Source organism: Haemorhous mexicanus, chromosome 14 (assembly GCF_027477595.1).
Source record: "Haemorhous mexicanus isolate bHaeMex1 chromosome 14, bHaeMex1.pri, whole genome shotgun sequence".
Taxonomy (NCBI): domain Eukaryota; kingdom Metazoa; phylum Chordata; class Aves; order Passeriformes; family Fringillidae; genus Haemorhous; species Haemorhous mexicanus.
In genome coordinates this window covers 19,127,410-19,147,288 of record NC_082354.1, presented here as the reverse complement: position 1 = coordinate 19,147,288, position 19,879 = coordinate 19,127,410, and the positions used below count along the sequence as shown (strand labels likewise).

Sequence of the window (19,879 nt, the reverse complement as noted above, 5' to 3'; positions counted from 1 at the left end):
TGGCATTCAGTGGACATTTATTACCCAAAATGGTTCCACTTGAATCATGTGGCAACCAGCTTTGAAGAGCCACTGCAGCCCATTCACTGGTAAAGAGAAGGTCAAGAGAAATAACACTTCAACTGTTGAGTAACAGTTTCAACATAGCCACAGGACTACTAAAGTATTTCAAATGTGCTTAAGGAAGTTTCTCCAAATAGAAATCATGATTAATCTTCTTCAACTGAAGGCACAAATTAAGGTCTTTAGGAATAGTCACTCAACTTTCTGAAATCTAATGCTGAATATCCTTATAAGAATGTTATTTTGTCCACAACATTGAGTAAAGTAGCATGCAGCGTGGAGTTACCATTGCAAATTAAGATGCTACAAAGACCTTACCACATCATCTGCCAAAGTTTTTATTTGAATATTCTATTAAAAAAAACAAAAAACAACACACACAAATCAAAGAAAAAAAGACAATGTTACCTACTGCTTTAGAATAAAGGAGTCTATTTCATGTAATTGAACATTAAAAAGCATTTGAAATTTCACTAAGTGTTCTAAAAAACTGCAGGCAAAAGGACATGGAATGCCCATTTTTTCTGTGAAAAAGCAAGCTTGCATCCCATTGCACCACATCCTCTGGGTATGGAGTTGATGCACCTGAAGCCTCAGAGCTGCAGCACCCCCAGTGCTGCCCAAAGGAGCAGCCAGGGCTCCCAGCAGGGTTTCCAAAACAAACACAGACTGTGCAGGGACAGGAGTGCGTCAGCAGCACCACGGGGCTCTGAGCTCAGAGCTCAGCTCTGCCCAGGCACCTTCCTGTGCCCAAACCTCTGCAGCCTCCTGCCAACTGCTCCTGGCCCCCGAGTCACGGCAGCCTGGAGATGAGCTGGCTCAAGTCCCTGAACTGATGATGCACCAACCACCCTCCCTCCCTCCCCATCACTTCTTCCCAAGTAGGAAAATCCTGCTGACAGCAATCACCAACGTTACATCCTTATTCCTGGCCAAAAAAGCCACCCATACTGCACACCAATATCAACAGCCATTACTGAGAAGGATCTGGCTCATGAACTTTGCTCAACTGACACAAAGCAGCCATGAATAGGAGTTCAGGTCTGGGGGGGGACAGTATTTGAGAATCATTCACAAGTCTGTGGGACAGTGGAGAGGACTGACCCCAGCTCACAGGTCAGTCCCCACTCAATCCCTCCCAGCAGGATCCTGTAGCCAATCAGAAGTACAAAAGCAAGAAACACTTGATGGCTGAGATATAAAGATAATGTAATAACTGATGGGAATAAACAAAATAAAGAAATAAAAAAGCCATCATTTGGCACCAGCAGGCCAATGCATACCCAGCTTCTGAGCACCTGATGATTTGGAAAAACTGCTCCTCCCCACCCTGCAGCCCTGCCTTTACTGCCCAGCATGGCCTGATAAGTTCTGGAATGTCTTTGGTCACTGTGGATGAGCTGTCCCAGCTATGTCCACACCTCCAGGCCACCCACCTGCTCCTGGAGGGAGCTCACAAGAAGCAGAAATCCTGGAGCCTGGGAAGGGCTGTTCAGCAAAAGCTGAAGCACTGGGGTTCTTTCTGGTTCTTTTTGGTCACAAATCCAGAGCACAGCACCAGATGGGCTGTTCTGAACCAGCTCCACCTGAGCCTAACCCAGCACAGACACCTGCACTTCCAGGTGTTGACACCAACCTTTCATCTTCCAAACTGTCACATCTCAAGGCCCTTCTTTACACCTCTCCTGTATTCTCCTCACCTGGACTTAGAATGGCATTTATAATCTTGAAATCAAAACTAAGATGTCCACTTACCACTCTGGTAAATAAACCTTTTAATTGAGACTGCAGAGAAAAATGAAGTAAAGCCTGACCCTGTTTTTAATAAAGAGACAGCCAGGCAAGCAAGAAGTTCTGAAACTCCACACACATTTTAGGAGCTACTTGTATGGGAACATTTTTTCCCCTTCTCGTTTAAGCACTGTCAATCTCTGCCAGAAGCTGGAACAGGATCATCTACCCCATCTCTACACTTATATTGCATTTGTCACTCAAACTCCTCTGGGCAAAGTACAGAATACTAAAACAAGATAGCACACTGCATTTTTTCAGACCCTGCAAGCACTCTTCCCAGATATCCTTCTGGTGCACAACTCCACTGCTGCCAGCAGCCACTCGAGATAAGCAGCACATCTAACAGGTAGGAGAGACACTGCAAGTAGCTGGAGGCAAAGTCAAGGCACTTCTGCACCCACAGATCCTCACACAATTCTGACAGTCTCTTGTACTAACAAAGAAATCGCACTTCCAGGCTGATTTCAGAACATAACCCTAAAGTAGTTTACCTCCCTAGAAGGAAACTTAAGATATTGTAGATTCTGTAGTCCTCTAGCATTATTCTTTCTGCCATCTATGAGACAGCCAGAGAAACACAAAACAGAAAACTCTGCAGCTTGCTGGCTTGTTAAAGACACTGAGTCCCTGTTTGCAGGAGCAGCCCAAGGGAAAAGGCTTCACAAAAATCCCTGGGGAAACATTTGCAGATAAGGGATATCAAATTAACATTTATATCTAAAATACATATACAATTTAGGACAGCTGTAGATCATCTCTCTCTCCTAGTTATAATGTCAACACAAACCACAGAATTTCTTCAGCTTCTATACCAGAGAACTATTTCCTACTGACTGAAATAGTTCTGTACTTAGAAGATTTAAGTGATAGAGCTTCTCCCTTTCAAACACAAACTTCCCAGTCCATCAACAGTTAATACCATTTTCTAGTCACTCTCCCCAGTCTCAGTTTACTCTGTGGATCTGGCTACTTTTATAAGCACAGACAGACCATGACAGTACATCACACAAAAATAACAGCATATACTAATGCACCTGCAGAGACAATTCTTTTATCTCAAAAGGTCTCAGCCAAGTTAATATTCAGAGTAATTGAAATCTTGCACATGAGAACAGCAGAAACATATTTGTGGGTCACTCCATTCCCTGATGCAGAAAGCACTGCTTCCTCATGCAAACAATGCAGGCTACAGCAGCAACAATGTCACATTCACAGAAATCCATTACTTGAGGGGATTGCATCAAATTTTGATACAAAACTCACACCAAGGCTACTTTTTATACCTTTTCCTAACTTGTGTTTTAATAAAACCTTCCAAATCACTTAAGCTGGCCATGAGTTGTACACTGAGGTGCATTTACATGGATTGATTATACTTAAGTATTACTTTCTCATGTTAATTGTTACACTCAGGAGTCTCACCACAAAAATCAAACCAGCACTAACTCCCAGATCACCACGTGCAGAATGAACAATGATCAGCTGGGTAACTTCTAAACCTATCAGCAATTTTCACTCCATGCCCAGGAAGCCGTGGTGTGCTGGAACACCCATTCCTGCAGCCAGGCTGCCAGCTCAGGGAGCAGCTCCCCCTGCTCCCAGCAGAGCTCATTCTCTAGGGGTAGCAACCTGAAACTTGACCTTCTCTCAACTTTCATGGGCTTTTTTGTTGTTTTCTTGGTTTTTTAAACTGGGCTGATACTGCTATTTTCTAAAATTTACCTCAACTTCAACACCTGCACAAGCCACGGTAAAGCTCCACTCAAGGACAAGACCTTTTAATTTGCATGCAAGCAGGAAAGGAATAACTTCCCATATGAGCACCTGAACCCAGGGAGTTTAAAGGGACAAACCCCAACCTGGTTAATATTTGAAGTACAAAAAGTTGTCTGCATCTTGAATCTAGGTCTTAGTCACAAAATAGAATTCACTCCTACAACCTCTGTTCTTCAGTTCAGAGAATGAATAATGTTCCCATTAGACAATTTAACCATCTGTTAACATATTCAGTTTTGGAATTAAATCTGAAAAGGCACCTAGGAAATGGTGAAAAGATACCCAGATATAAAAGCTGATGTGCAGAAACCAGAACTGCAGATTCATTTAGGCCTTTCAAGATCTTTACCCATGATGAAGTATACCTAACATTTTGTCAATTATATTTTTACTAATTGTATTACTAATGTTTGCTTTAGCATAATATTTTTCACACTTCGAGGAGCATTCACCATGCTTTCAGAAAAACCTTGAAATGACTGTTGGAATCCATCTGCTTTCTCCAAAACACTGGAATTGAGCAATACCAATGGTTTTGTTACTATTGTTGTACATTTACATTTGGGCTATATGACACCATATGGAAAAAATCTTGTTTGCCTCGCAGCTGCTTGCTTCACAAACTCCTTGAATGTGCATTATTCAACGTTTTAAATTAAGGCTCAACCTAGAGCCTGAGCATGGAGGGAAGCACGGGCTGCCAAAATGCAGATGGAGAACTGTTGGCATCCCTGAGTCAGGGCAGGATGGCACCACCCCCCAGAGGGAAGCTGCCAGCTTTGCCCAATTTCTCCACGTTTTCCCCAGGAGAATGACCATCCACAAATGAGCAATGCTACAGAAAGAAGTCTGATGATTCCTCGTGCTAAATAAAGCCCGAGGGTCAGCCAGGCTGGTAAATCATTAACAGCAGAGGGCACCAATCCTTAATCACCTGCTGGGAGATGCCTCAGCCCTGCTCCCCAACAGAAGGGGAGGGAGCTCGTGCCAGAGGATGGGGATCATATCAGACACTCTCCTCACAAATGCCAGGGGCTGAGGTTTTACAAAAGAGCAAATTCATTCAGAAATTGAAAAAAAAAAAAATAGATCACTGTAAACAAACAGTCAATTTCATCAGCTTTGTAACTGAAGATAAAAAGGAGTTGAGGAAGACATCTGACCTAACTTTTTTTAAATACATATATAATTTGAAGCTCAAAACTGCCATCATTGTTTTGAACAGTTTGTTTCAGACAATGGTTTCTTGGTGCTCATTGATAAGAAAGCTTTAAAAGCCAGAGGAAAATTATAAGCTTTTTTCCCAAAAAGCTGCCGTTCCATGTCAGTCTAAGCCAACAAAATTGCTGAGTGTGAGACACAGGGCAAGGGTGGCAGCAGGACACTCAGCTCAGGTTAGACTGATCTGAGAAGCATTGGCCAGTGCAGAGACAAATGAAGGAAGCCCCAGCATTTTCCAGGGCCACAGCTGAAATCCAAACACTTCCCATCAAGTCTCCACAGCAGCTGTATCAGACAGGGGTTCACATCCCTGCTGGAGCTGCAGAGCTCCCCAGGCAGCCCTTGCTGCAGCCAGGAGCTGGGTCCTGCTCTGCTGCCTGGGCACCCTGCAAGGATTGCTTTGAGCACCTGGAAAAAGTGCATGGTGGAGGTACAGCATGCTTTTCATTAGAGACACCATAATTTCACCACACAAAAACACAGCCTCTCCTCAGAATGCTCTACAGCTTCTCCACTCCTCACTTCAAACTATCAACAGTTTGCTGTTAAAGCTTTTGCAAATGAGACTTTGAAAGAGCCGAGTTGCTTTCCTGCAAAGCAGAACCACGCTCAGCACTGGATCTCTGCTGCTTGCTTTTCAGAAATGTGGTTGACTTGAGCTTTGAGTTTTTAGGGAACTTGGCTTTTGCTTTTTTGGTATAATGTTATTGTGAAGTGCTTTTGAAATATTCTGGAACAGTTAAACTGGAAAAGCTATGTCAAAACAATTCCTGACATAGTACATGCAGACTTTATCTCAGTTTTATGCTGAGATACAAGCAGTGGGATTGATCTCTTTGCTTCCATGCCAGGGGCAGCACACAGCATTTTTTCTGAGAGCAACACTTGATGTGCACTGAATTGCTGCTCACCTTTGGCCCCTGCTCTGGCCCTCCTGGGTGCAGGTGCTGAGCTGTTCATTGAGACACTCCAGGGAGCTGCTGGGACTGAGTGGGAGCTGGTGCACAGCTCTGAGGTGGGTCAGTGGAGAGGAGTGAGAGCAGCCCTCCTTGCATGCCTCACCTCCTCAAGAGACACCTTTCCATTGTGACAAGAGTCACCTTTGCTCTGACTGAACTGCAATCCTAGTTTTTACCCTTTTAACCAAAATCACACACCTTGAACCTGAAATTAATCTTTTGTTGTAACCTAAGTACTTTCCCTCAAGAGGAGCAACTTGACAGAGTTGGTTTGAAATTTTCTTAAAAATTGAAGTAGAAACTGCTTTGAGAAATTTCTTCACTCTAATACTTACATACTTTTTTTTTCATTTCAGCTTACTTGCTTCCTCCTTGACAGTGTACACAGGACAGCCCAACAGCCCTGCAAGGGAGAGGTTCAGCTTCTGCAAACTTTTCTTGCTGTTCTGTGCAGAGATGGATTTGGTAAGATTTTCACTGCGTGCTGGTGGTTGGGTAGAACATCTCTTGCTCTTGTGGGTATGGTAAACACTGAAATAAGTGTCAGACTGCATTTGGATTTTCCTACAAAACTATTCGAGAAGTTAAACTGGCAGAATGCATCTGTTGGGAGAGGACTGATGCACTTAAAAATAAAGCAGAACACCCACAGCAAGCTGCAGGAGCTTCACTGGATACTGGGCAGTTCCTTGGGAATGGAATGGATTGCCTTTGATAGGCTTTGAGAAAGTGAGAACATGTGTATCTGCTTTGTTTGGGTTGTTTTGTAAGTAGTAAGAAAATCCAACCAACCAAACCAGAGCCCACAAACAAACTGGCAGCAGAAGGGGTGCAGTGAGCCAAAGGAGCTGGGATTCCTTGTGAAGAACATTCATTTTGTCTGTGCTCAGCAGACTTGGAACACGGTCACAGGGATCATGTCAACAACTTCTCAGAATAATGTTGTCTGTCTTCCAAGACAGACCTACTAGTAAAGAGCAAGTACACAACCAGAGCAGCATTTGATCCCTGCATTACCATAAGTTAATGGTAAAGCCACTTTTTTCTCCCTCAGCAATAAATGATGTGATACTAAAACTTGGAAAAATGAGTAGTGCTGCTGTCACAGCAGGGAACTCTGGCTTTTCCTCACAGAACTGAAACTCAAGGTTAAATCATTTCCACAGGCATGGACCATAATGTACCTCAACAGGCAAAGAATATGGGGTTGAACAATGTACAGCTGCTGTGTCACGCTCCAGGTCTTCCTGTTCTCTTCCCTATTCTTTCCTGTTTATAACAGCATCCTTAGAAGATTATTTGTCCTTTGGGGAAGTAGGAAATGAAGCACCATGTGAACAGAGAGGAATTACATTGTACTTCATAATGAAGAATCCCATGGTATCACTTGACTTCAGCACAGGTGAGGGTCCCTATTAAGAAGAAACTGGAATTCAGGACAATTAGAGAAACCTGCCACAGATTATGGACATTTTGTTATTTTCTGCTAAAGGAGATCAACCATCTCTTTTTATTGCTTATCTTAAGTGTCCAGTGTGCTTTGGCTACCCCAGAACACTTACATGAATTTTATAAAGGTTTTTCACAAGATAATTCTTCTGAAATATCAAATGTTAACTGATGGGATTACTGCTTATCTTAGAAGGCATTCAGGCATTAGTCTGAATCACAGAACAGCATATACTAACCTTAACAGATTTAGGAAGCCTGTCCTATCCACCCAAGCTTTGTCTGAAGTTCAAATATGAAAGCATATTAAAAATGCAAATTGCCTTTCTGGATTTCAGGCAGAAACTTGACCAAACCCTTCTGCTGCACTCTTCACCTTTCTGGTTTGGGAACACCTCCACCAAGCTACAATAAACTGGAGGATGAAAACAAAACTCAGTGCTGTGAATTTGTTACTGCGCAGTTTCCTTCAGTGTGTACAAATCAGAGCAAAGTTACTGTGTGGCTCCCCAGGAGGGGCAGGGCCAGCCTGAAGGATGGCAGTGGGCTCAGCTCCTGGGGCAGCTGTGGAACTTGGCCCTCTTTGTGGCTGGCACAAAAATTCAAACATACATGGCACCAGGGCATATTCTCAGCCTGACGTGCTGCTGTGTTTCTTCTTTATGGAAATTCTCCCCTGTTCTAATACAGCTGGGACACACAACCACTTCAACTCTTCATAACTGTCAAGTTCTCATCTACTCCTCTACTCACACAATTACCAATGCAAACATCCAGCACAGCTCCATTATGAAACCTAAGTACTTCAGAAGTTACTCAAATTTAATAGACAAAAATAATTCACAGCAAGAGAAAGAACATGAAGAACCAAAATGCAGACAAGAAAGCAGAAAACTTTATACTGCACAAGAATTAACAGCTTGTATTCTCTTATTAGGGGCTAGAATCTAATGAATCTCATGTTGGCTTTGTATTTGTTCCTGACAAAGCTACACTCATTAAAAACACTGAACCACAGGCACCCTTAAAGGCCATTAACAACCATCATTAGCTCTTACCATATTAAGGAGGAGTAAGGAGCTGCAGAACTAACATTTCTCCTGACCAAATACTTATTTTGTCTTGTTCCACCGTCCCTGAGCCCAAACTGAATTTATACAGAGCCACCTGTGAGCACATAACCAACTAATTGTGACCAAAAGGTGTCCACGGGGACATTCAAGGTCTCAGGTTATTTCCTCTCACCTTCATGCCTGCACATGGAGCAGTTTGTTCATGTGACTCCAGGGCACAGTTATTAATGTTTGACCAGCTAATCCCTGAACCAAGAACCAGGCTGTGTCCCTCAAAGCAGCCTGCACCCACCAATCCTGCAATTCCCTCAGCCTTTGGAACCTAAAATCACAGCTGCTGCTCTCCTGGCTGAAGAGCAACAGTCCTGCAGCACCAGGGCTTGAGATTCTACAGCACTATTGCCCAAATATTTTAATTTTTTTATTTATTAAGTTGTTCTAAACTGCGAGGTAGCAGGGCTCAAAGTTCCACAACCCTCAAGCAAGTTCTTCTGTATTTATTCTAACTCAAAGGGACAAACTAAATGTGTTAATGGGGTCCTGTTATAAAAAGAAAAGTTAATATTTCTACAATAAGTAGGGCAGCACTAAGTGTGTTAATATATATATTTACACACACACAAAAAAATCACCAAGGAATGCAAGGCAGTGCCTTTCCCAATGACATTGTTTTTAATCAGTCCCTTTGACACAAGTTTAAACTGTTACAAACTGCAAAGATTTCTAGTAACACTATGCAGAGAACACGTGCAGCCAGCAGACACATCAGCCATTCCCCATATCCATCATTTTCTCCAATACCCTCTTGTCTCCAAAGATTTTCTCTGGGGATCACTCAAAGGAAGGGAGCCTGACAAGAAAGCTGCCTGCCACAAGCACCACCTCGACACGGCCCTTCCCTCGCTCTCCAAGGGTTCCTGTTGACACGGGAGGAGCCTGTATCCCCTAGAAACTCCTCAGAACATTGCTGCCTTACACAACACACAAGGTGTGGTGACATTACACTCTGCACTACACCTTCAGGCCAAATATTACCACACCCAGGTGAGCCAAAAAACCTTCAGGAGCTGAAGCAAGCCATAAGATTCCCATCTGTGGCTTGTTCCAGAACTGAACTCCCAAGGTATTTCTCCACTTCTATAAATCAGGAGAGTCCATGGTTTAGATCACGAGGTACATCACAACATCATCTCACTGCCACAGCAGATCCTTCTCAGATCTGTGCTGCTACCACACCATGACCAGGTGATCAGGAGGGGAGGGCTGAAAAGCAGACACAATTCCATGGGACTGGTGGATGAACTTTAGACAGATTCATCCAAGTTACAACATGCCATAATTCCAACGTCATTGGTTCCAGCAAATAATCAAAGACAGCCAAACAGCACAGGAGTGGTTCTGACAGGTTCATTTCAGGACCTTGTCTGGCCCACTGCCACACAAAACTGATGTCAGCAGAGCACCAAGGGCAGCAGGGAGGCTGCTGGAGACCACACTGCTCCCTAAAAAAGCCAATTCCTGACCTGGCACCCCTTTCTCCCATACATTTTATTGTGACCAGGTATAACACATTTGCCTTGCAGGCTGTGTTAGTGCACACAACATCCCACCTATCCACCTGGAAGGAAGCTACAGGTGCAGGTGCAATCCTTGGGCTGCTCACTCCTCCAATGCTGCAGCAAAAAGCCACTTCACTGACCATCTGAAGATCAGTTGGATACAAAACCAATATGCAAGTTTAAAACAAGTTACCTTTGCCTACCTGGAACTTTATCAATTGCTACACAAATACTAAAGAAGGTTTTTTTTAATTGTTTCAATCTCTCAAAAATTATCTGCTCTACCGCCATAGCTGATTTTAAGAAAAAAAACCCTTATTTCCTCCTAAACAAAGTTACTGCATTATTTTTTTCCTAAGGAATAATGATATAAAAGCTGTAAGCAACTGCTAAAACCATTCATTTGAGTAATTTCCTAACTTCTTGTGCTTCAAGGTTGAACAAGCAAACTGATGAAGAACAAACTGAAATTGACAGTTACTCCAGCAGCAACTGACATTGCTTGTTGTACTCTGAATTTGGACAAGGATGAAAAGAATCAGAGGGATGTTATTAGCCATTACTGCTGTATTGTTTACTTCTAGAGAACTGCCAATGATGCAGAAATCATGAAGTCATTTTGTAGCCCACTCCACGGGGAAAGGCAGATCTTTTCCTTCTGCTGGGCCACCAGCAATCCCAGTGTCACTGGCAAGCTCCACAGCTCCCTGTGACCCCAGAACCAGGGCTCATCCCTGAACACTTGAACATTCAGCACCACGCTGCCTGCAGTCTCAGCAAGCACCACTTCCATCTGCTGTGCACACTGCCAGTCCCCACAGCTGCCTTCCACCCGGCCTGGGTGCAATCTGCTCTGTTTGCAAAGCTTCCTGCAGTGTTCAGAAGTGCTCTACAGCTTTGTCTTACAAGGAGTAGTTCAGGAAGTTTAACTACCACAGACAGGCTTATCACTGTCTCTATCACCTCACACGGTGTTAACAGCAATTCCATTAAAAGCTCCAGCATTCACCTAAGCATCAGCACCGGGCCTGCCCTACCCTCCATGTCAGCAGCAGTGCCTGACCAGGAGAACTCCAAGCAACAGAAGTTCCAGAAGACTTGAATTTTACTCTTCAGTAATGGTTGCACCCTTGATAGCTTCTGTCCTGGTTTAGGGCAAATTTGGGAGAAAAATTGTGTGCTTCTCCTTCCCTCCTCTTTGCTCTCAGAACCAATCTGTGTGCTTCTCCTTCCCTCCTCTTTGCTCTCAGAACCAATCTGTGTGCTTCTCCTTCCCCCCTCTTTGCTCTCAGAACCAATCTGTGTGCTTCTCCTTCCCCCCTCTTTGCTCTCAGAACCAATCTGTGTGCTTCTCCTTCCCCCCTCTTTGCTCTCAGAACCAATCTGTGTGCTTCTCCTTCCCTCCTCTTTGCTCTCAGAACCAATCTGTGTGCTTCTCCTTCCCTCCTCTTTGCTCTCAGAACCAATCTGTGTGCTTCTCCTTCCCTCCTCTTTGCTCTCAGAACCAGTCTGTGTGCTTCTCCTTCCCCCCTCTTTGCTCTCAGAACCAATCTGTGTGCTTCTCCTTCCCTCCTCTTTGCTCTCAGAACCAGTCTGTGTGCTTCTCCTTCCCTCCTCTTTGCTCTCAGAACCAGTCTGTGTGCTTCTCCTTCCCTCCTCTTTGCTCTCAGAACCAGTCTGTGTGCTTCTCCTTCCCCCCTCTTTGCTCTCAGAACCAGTCTTAAAGGTTCAAAATTATTTCTGGGTTAGATAGACCAATGGGGATGTGAGCATCATAAAGTCACCCCAGGACAACTTCACTTGCTGGAATATCCTGACTTTGATCTAGTAACACCAAGACTCTTTTAGAACACAAGCCATTTGGTGCACCTCTTCCTCAAGCATGCACTTGAAACAAGAACTCTGCAGGCATGCACAGATCTCACTCAGAGACACTGTGATTTCAAATGTAAGACATTTGATTTGATTGCCAAAAATCTCTGCTCAACCTGACTCATAGTTCACGTATGCAGTGCACAGATATCTAAAGGAGTCATGCAAGAAGAACACTGCCTTTTTTTTTTTTGGTGGGTCCTGCAGCACACAGTCTGTCTGACAAGGATTGATAGGCACAATTTAAATCACTCCACTCCTGCACTGACATGGGTGGTGCAACTCAGCTGGGAAACCTCTCCCAAGCACACTCAGCTTACTTCTGTTTTAAAGTGACTCCATAAAAACTTTTATCCCATTGTTTGATGCCAGGTTATGGCACATTAGTCAGAATGCTGAGTTCCTAGCTTTTCTCAAAGCTCACGAGGTTTAAAAGACTTCAGTGTTAAGCACAAACAATTTCTGCTTTTAAAACAAAATATGAGATGCTCCTTGGGTGAATCACCAAATCCACTTGCTCTCCAATTAAAGGAGCTCTCTCTTCCCCCTAACACAATTTGTTTTGCAAGTTACACAACATCTTTCTCCTAATCTGATTTTAAAGGCCACATCACACTCAGAAGGCAGCCCCTTTCAGAAATGTGGTCTGTAGGAAGTGGAGAATCCTGCACTGAACAGCTCCCACACAGACCTGGAGTGAACCTGGGGGAAAGCAGTGAGTGTTAGCATGCCCTGGCCACCACATGCTTCTGCTAATCCTACAGTGACATGAGATATTAACTGGATATTGAACTGGAATTAAAAACACCACTGGCCACGTTAATTTCTCGTTAGGGAGTGCTCTACCACTCCCAGAGCACCCCAGACCCTGTTACAGCACCTCTTCTCAAGTGCTAACTCACAGAACCTCAGATGTTTGGTTCTGTGGTCATTCTTTTCTCAGGGCAGCCCAAAAAGCAGGGTCACCCACCAAATTCACATCAGCATGCTAAAGACTCTACCCAGGCTCAGAACTTGAAAACCTCCAACATCAGTGATTTCAGTGCCTCTGACCAACAAATACTTCATCCTTCAAATCACCTTCCCCTTTAGTCTCCTCTCCAGCTCCTTTTTATGACCTCTGTCTCCCCTTCTTCTGCCATGAACTTGTGTCAAAAGCCTGACTTCAACTTCTCCACCAAAAAGATGCTCAACTTGCCAGGCCCTTGGTAAGCTCCCCCAGCTCTGTCAAACCAGAGCTGCCACTCTCAAGCACTTCCCATTTCCTAGGTCCCTGACAGAATTATCTATTTCCCATGTGACTGAAGCGTGGAGGAGAGCAAAGAACATCTGAGTTAAGCATTAACCAACAGAGGAATCCCAGCAATCTCCCTGACAACCTTAATTTAGTGTGTTTACCCTAGCAGAACAGGCATGCTTTAAAACAAGCAAATTAGCATGTTGCCAAACCCATGAAGTGCTCTCTGCCACCTCCTGCCAGCCTATTCTCAGGGCTGACGTGAGATCAGATGATTGGTTGCCAAAACAATCTAAATTTTTTCTGCCCATTTCACTGTAAACAAAAATGATGACAAAAATATCAGGCACTTATTCCAACCTCTAGTCCTCAGGCCACAAAAAAAAAAAAAAAGAGATGAAAAACCCCCAAAACACCAACCCAGAGCTCCCTCAGCAGCAGAGTCCAGGTGCTCAATACAGATATCAAACTTCAGTGAAATACTCCAGTTTACACACTGCTACTATAAAAACTGGAACTAAATTCTCATTGTGCAGCTCAGTCACATTCAACAAATTGCATGAAACCTGAACACCTCTCCCAACTACCTAAAGCAGAAAATAAATAAATCAGTCGTTCTGATACAGCCCACCTTTAATTACTTGTGTGTGTATATAGCCAATTGTCTTACACAGAAATACTTAAAGCATTGTTTTCCTTCCCAGCACAGAGTCTCTCTCACCAGCCCAGTCCTGCTTCCTGTCCATCAGGAAAAGTGCCACTGATCAGGCTGCAGCCTTAAAACCCCACCAAACAAAGCACTGCACTTCTGCAGGCAGAGCAGCACTGCACACCTTTTAGTTTCAGATGAAGAGAACAAGGAAACAAAAACCTTCCACCTTTCTATTCTAGTTTCCCTTCCCTCAGGATAACGACTTCAGTTCCTAGCCCTCTGTCACCTAGAGCCATTTTTATCATTAAAAAATCATTCCTCTGGACTTCTTCCCAAGGATTTGCCTAATTTCAGCTCCTGTGCCAGGAACCAAAAATACTTTCTCCTCTGTGTGTAGCTGCACAGCCTCTCCCAGCAAGCCCTTGCTCAGCACTCCCCTGGATGTGTGAAATAAGTTTGGGAGGAGGCACACACCCCTCAGCACACTGAGCTCCTGGAATTACACCCAACACATGACAGGGAGTGCAGCTTGATTCATCTCTGCAACTCCACTGAAACTCAATGAATTGGAAGTTACAAAGATGAACCAAGAAAATCTCCACACCCAGCTGTGAGGAACTTTGGATATGAGCTCAGTGAAACTCAGCACAGCACAAACAGCGTGGCTTCTTTGCCACAAGGCCCAAACACATCTTTATCTTGCACAAAGGAGAGACCAGGGATGAGGTGCAAGTAAGAGTGCTCTCCCAGTGCCTGGGGACACTGCCACCCCAGCAGAACCAACTCCTCATTCCACTTAAAGCCAGCGAAATTTCCTAGGATCACTCTCCTGTATGATGGATGAAGCCTTTCCCTGATTACAGGCCTGTTCTTCCCTGTCAAACCCACGGCAATCATTGGTAAATCTGGCTGCCCACTCACCCCAACTCAACTTAAAGCACACCTGAATCCCAGCCCTTTTTCTCCCTCAAAAGTAAATCTCTCTTTGTGTCAGGTGTGTCATGTCCAGAGTGAAAAAAATCTGCTTTCCTACTCAACCCACTCACTCGATTACATCACCAAAGGCCAGTCACTTCCCCCAGGGCAAAACTATCTTTCACAAGGCTCTGATGTGAGCAGCATATCCCTGCTCTGAACCAGGGTGCTGCTGGACTGCAATCATCCACCCCCTCAAGAAACAAATGCATACTGCTGAGAATGAAGTCAAATATTAACATAATGTTCTTTTTTCCACTCAACAGAACAATGCAAGTTTATTCTAGCGATTCTAAAATAAGTGAATAGACCATGCAATGGAAATAGTCATCCTGTTCAAACCAATTTTGAGCTCATTTCACTTTGATTTTTCAAATTATGTGTTTCTATCAGAACAGAGTTCTCTTCTGCTAGGGCAAAATTCAAATTTATGTTCACAGCTACCAAGAGAAGCACTTCCCTGAGTGATTTTTGAATCAGTTCCCTGCAGGAATCTTCAGGCAGTCTTCTTAGGTTCTTTAGCAGGAAATAGTAGAGGTAGTATAAACATACCCAAGGTGATGTTTATGCAAAGTCTATCCTATGTGAGGAAACATGAGTTTGTTTCCAATAACACCATGAAACAAAACAAGACACCACACTTGCTTATCCTTTGCCAAGATACACTTGGCCAATTTTAATACAAGTGCAGTTCAAGGCATTCAGGCTTCTGACTGCCATCCTCTGAAACAATTACCACTTTCAGTAACTTTTCTGTGCCTCAACGTTATATATTTACCAACTTCCCCAAACGCTAACTTCATGTTCAACAACAACAAAAAAAAAAGAAAGAAAAAAAACCAAAAACAAACAAACAAAAAAACAACCAACCGAGAAAAAACCCCAAAGAAACAACAAGAACCCAAACCGAAGTTGTCAGGCTGATTATCCAAAAGCTCTATGCTCACTAAAGGAACACATAGTGGGAGAACCTCAATACTGACTTAATTTTACCAGCTTCGGGGAAAGCCCTTGCAACAGGTTAAATAAAGTTTGCAACTTTAGTACCCTCCCCAAGGAGAAGACTCAAGGAGTTACAAATGTCTGCTACACTGTTGCTCTTGGAAATACGGCAAGAACGGAGCTAAATCGGGTCGATTCAACACGTGCAACAGACAAATGTAAACAACCAAAGGTAAACACCGTCACACTACAGTTTTTGCTGCAGCATGTATAAACTGTGACACAACCCAGTGATGCTGCCTTGAACTCTACATATATTTTGATTTATCAGGTCTGCCGTAAAAAAATCAACGAGCACAGCCATCATAAGCAAGCTACAGTCCTAAACGAGATTTACGTTCAAAAAACCCGTAAGACACCACCCAGTTTCTGAAATTGTTTTCCCATTAAGTGAGAGCTTCCATTGGCAAGCACGTGGTTTGCATCACGATCACCGCGTTCTGGATGCTTCAGCCGGGGCCGGCCGCACCCGGCTCCGGCCGCGGAGCGGGGCAGAGGTTGCGGAGCAGCGCTGGCGCTGTCCCTGTCCCTGTCGCTGTCGCTGTCCCCTCTGGAGCGTGGGAACTCCGCTGCCGCCCGCGCTCAGCGCCCACCCGGCCCCGCGCAGCGGCACCGCGGCCCGGCCCTTCTGGGCGCTGCCTCTCCGGGAGCCCCCGAACCCCCACGGAAGCCCGGAACGCGGTGCCTTTAATCCCCGGGAAAGCTCCCACGCCCCTCGCCCCGCACAGCATCCGCGCCCCCGGCTGCTGCCGCCGCTCGAGCCGGGGCCGTTCCCCGCCCGCCTCCCAGCGCGCTCACCAGCTTGGGCTTGTTCCGGCTCTCCTCTTCCGCGGCGCGCCCGCCGCGCTTCGCGTTCATCCTGCCGGAGCTCAGCGGCTCCTCGCCGCCCGCGCCCGGAGCCGCGTGTCCGTCCATGGCTCCGCGGGGCTGCCCCCGCCGGGCCGAGCCGGGCCGAGCCGAGCCGAGCGCTCACGGCCGCACCGGCCCCATGGGCCGCCCGCGCCCGCTCCCGCTCCGCCCGGGGCGGCTCCGCTGCTCCCCCGGCCCCGCCGCGCACGCGCACGGCGCGCCCGAGCCACCGCGCCTGAGCGGGCGGCGCGCGCCTGCGCCCTGCGGCAGCGGGCAGCAAATGGCGGAGCCGTGAGGGGCGCTCGGAACGCCCCCGGCTCGGCCCGGAGCGGGGAAGGGCCCGGCCGCCTCCCGGCCCGGGGTTATGGCACGGTGCGATGGGAGGGGCCGTGCACTGCCCGTTCTGCCATGGGCGGGGACACCTGCCGCTAGCACAGGTGTCTGCAATGGCCGTCCCACCTGGCCTTGGGCACGCCCAGCGATCCAGGGGCAGCCGCAGCTCTCTGGGCAGCCTCTGCTAGGGCCGCCCCCTCCGCACAGGATTAGGATTTCTGTTAGGATTTCTTCCTAATATCGAATGGAAACCTTCGCTCTTCCAGTTTGAACCCGTTCTGCCAGGTCCTGTCACTACGAGCTCTTGTAAATTCTCTTGCCCACTCTTTGGTGAACGTTCTCGGCAGGTTCTGGAAGGCCGCTTAGAGCCCCCCAAAGCTGCCTGCCTCTTCTGCAGGCCGAACGATACCTGAGTCATCCACCTGTACCCATGGATTACAGCGATGAAAAACTGTTTAAACCATTCCTGTGGATTCCAGAATCCCTTCGGCCAGAATCCCTTGCTGTGTAAACTGAAGGAATCTTAGAAGGCTCCGTATCAGCACGGACAGAGGAAAATCACGGGTCACGTCTGGTTATTAAAAGCGTCATGTTGATAGATGTGTCTTATCAATATCGTGGCTGTTTTTAAAAGACAAATGTACATTTTGTGTTGGTATGGCTGAATCTATGCTTGCTAAATTATGTTGAGAAAGCAGTGATGAACACCATCATGATCTGTTGTTTTGGTGGGACAAGGGCAATCCTTTGCAGTTCACATTCAGATATAAATGTATCAGTTTATTGCCCTCTAGGAGAGAGTCCCAGAAGGCAAACAACACAGAATAGTGAATTTCTGATCTCTGTCTAATACGTACCCAGTGATACAAACCTGAGATTCAAGGGGCTCTCCATTTCTCGTGACTCTCTGAGGCTTACCTGAGTACTGGGGGAAATACCTTTTAAATCAAGCACTGAAAACCTGTTGATAAAATCTGACAATACCAGCTTTCAAATAAAAGGACAGCTCTAAAAGCTCTAAAACTGGCAGGTGTCTTGAAATCCAAGTAGAATCTTGGCAGCAGAAGTTAGGTTATAAAATAGGCCAGTCTGTCTAGATGCTCTGTACTAAAATTTTCTTAGAGATTCATCTCTTCCTTCCTGTATAAATCTTCCTTTTTCTCATTCTATTGATTTTAACAATAATTATTTGGACCTAGTTTATGATACCATCTTAACCATACCTAAGTTGTATTGATGAAATTAATCAAGTAATCATTAATTTAATCACTTGTTTGCAATGTCAGGCAATGTCATGTTGTTTCCAACTACATCCCTTCAGAGTTTACAGGATATCATTCTACAGCACCAGTTTAACAATGGTGTGTTAAAAAGAAATGCTCAAATCTGGTTTTTTCTTCTTTTCAATTAGCTCTAATGACCATTTTGGGTTTTCCCTGCTGTCTCTATTTGTCTGTATTAAGCAGCACCCGTATCTGGAGCACAAAGTTCAGTCAGTCCACATTCAGAGAAGCCAGAGAAGAATTTCCACCAGCCTGGCATCTCTGTGCTCAAATTGAAGAGTTTTTAAACCAGATTCTGGAGCACTATTTGTTCAGCATAACTTCTTAAGTGCTCAAGAACTTTTTGTCCTCAAATGTTCTAAATTTGCCACAATGCTGCTCATGCTGCACTAGCCAAGTGTTCTTCAGCAAAACCTTTACATTAACCGACCTCTAAGATTCAGGAGCAGCTGGCACAACATGCCAGAAATAATTTGTGGTGTGAGTGAAAGCAAGTGCACATGTGAGAAATTGAGAAAACTGAGCAAATGTACAGGCAGGCCTTGAGTTAATTTAGTTTTGATGGAGTAGAACTCAGGTCACATTCCTGATTTTAGCAAAACATGAAAAAACCCACTGAAGTCAGGTGTGGGGACACCACACATGACTGAAAACATCACAGGGGATTTGCTGTTCTACTCCTGGTACGTTGTAATTGATGTACCCTTGTCTGAGTGATGGAGAAAAGATGTTCAACCATCGGGCTGCAGCTGCATCATGTGATGAAAAGTCATCCCACAGCTGCTCTTAGTTCCCCTTCCTGGGTTTGCCTGCTCTCCTGGGACAGATGGCTGCTTGCTTGCCAGAGTTATTTCATTTTTTTTTAAACTCTGATTTACAAATGTTTTGCAAGTCTCCATTTGCAGATTTCAGCTGTGGCTTAAAATTGTTTGTGTTGTACAAAACATTGCTCCAGGATTTGCTGGAGACCTGCTTTTGAAAAGCTTGCCATAGATCAAGTGCCATTAGATCCACTTCACAGCCTCCTCAGCAGAAGTTAAAGCCTGTTGGTTATTTTTTGAAAGTGATTTTAGTCATACTGCTGCATTTTAGAGTTCTTCTCCCACCCCACTCCAGTTTCCAGGACTGAGAAGCAAATATTCCATGTATGAAGTGAGGACCTTTATGACCATATAAACTCTGCAGGTAGTTCCAAACAAAAGGAGGAAGAGAAATAACGTAGCTATCCCAATCAGGAAAAAATTACAGGGAAAAGCCCCTCAACATCAAAATGAAACACAGAAAAAACCCTCCAGAAAACCACAACTCTGCCTGAGGCAGGCAGACAAACCTCATTCTGGCAGACACTGCATTGCAGTATTTTGGCTCAGCTCCGAGAGCAACAGTGTGGCCTGAGGGTGGAAACGAGTCGTTGTACAAACTGTTCTTAACTTGGCTTCATCTCTGAAGCAAATGGATTTCAGAACTATTCATTACAAATATCATTTCACAACACTGCAAACATGGAACTCCAAAGAGCCACGGCTCTGTAGGTGCTGCCATTTCTCCTTAGGTGTGATCTCAGTCCCGTTCAGTCACACAACCACGGCAGCACTCAGAGATCACACAATTGCCTGACAGCAAAATGATCAGGCACTGATAAGCATGAGGCATTCTGAGCATCCCCAAAACGTGCATGATTTTATATCTGAACTGAAACAGGCCTCTGAGCATGACTGGCTAGCCCAGCAATTTGAGATCTTACAGCTCTCAACACTCTCCCTCTAAGCAGACCAAAAGTTC

The 19,879-nt window shown here is 45.1% G+C and overlaps 1 protein-coding gene across 4 annotated transcripts in view; it reads right to left on the bottom strand.

The window, feature by feature from the left end:
* DIAPH2 (diaphanous related formin 2) overlaps nt 1–16,637 on the bottom strand; it is a 172,026-nt gene extending 155,389 nt beyond the window's left edge. The window contains exons 1-2 of one of the 4 annotated variants that reach the window (XM_059859301.1): nt 16,431–16,637; nt 382–414 (exon numbers count right to left, since the gene is read on the bottom strand). In XM_059859301.1, coding sequence (XP_059715284.1) covers nt 382–414; nt 16,431–16,547 — 150 coding nt within the window. In that variant the 5' untranslated portion in view covers nt 16,548–16,637. The other 3 variants (XM_059859302.1, XM_059859303.1, XM_059859304.1) reach the window with 3 other exon arrangements.
* Between the last annotated feature and the right edge of the window lie 3,242 nt (nt 16,638–19,879).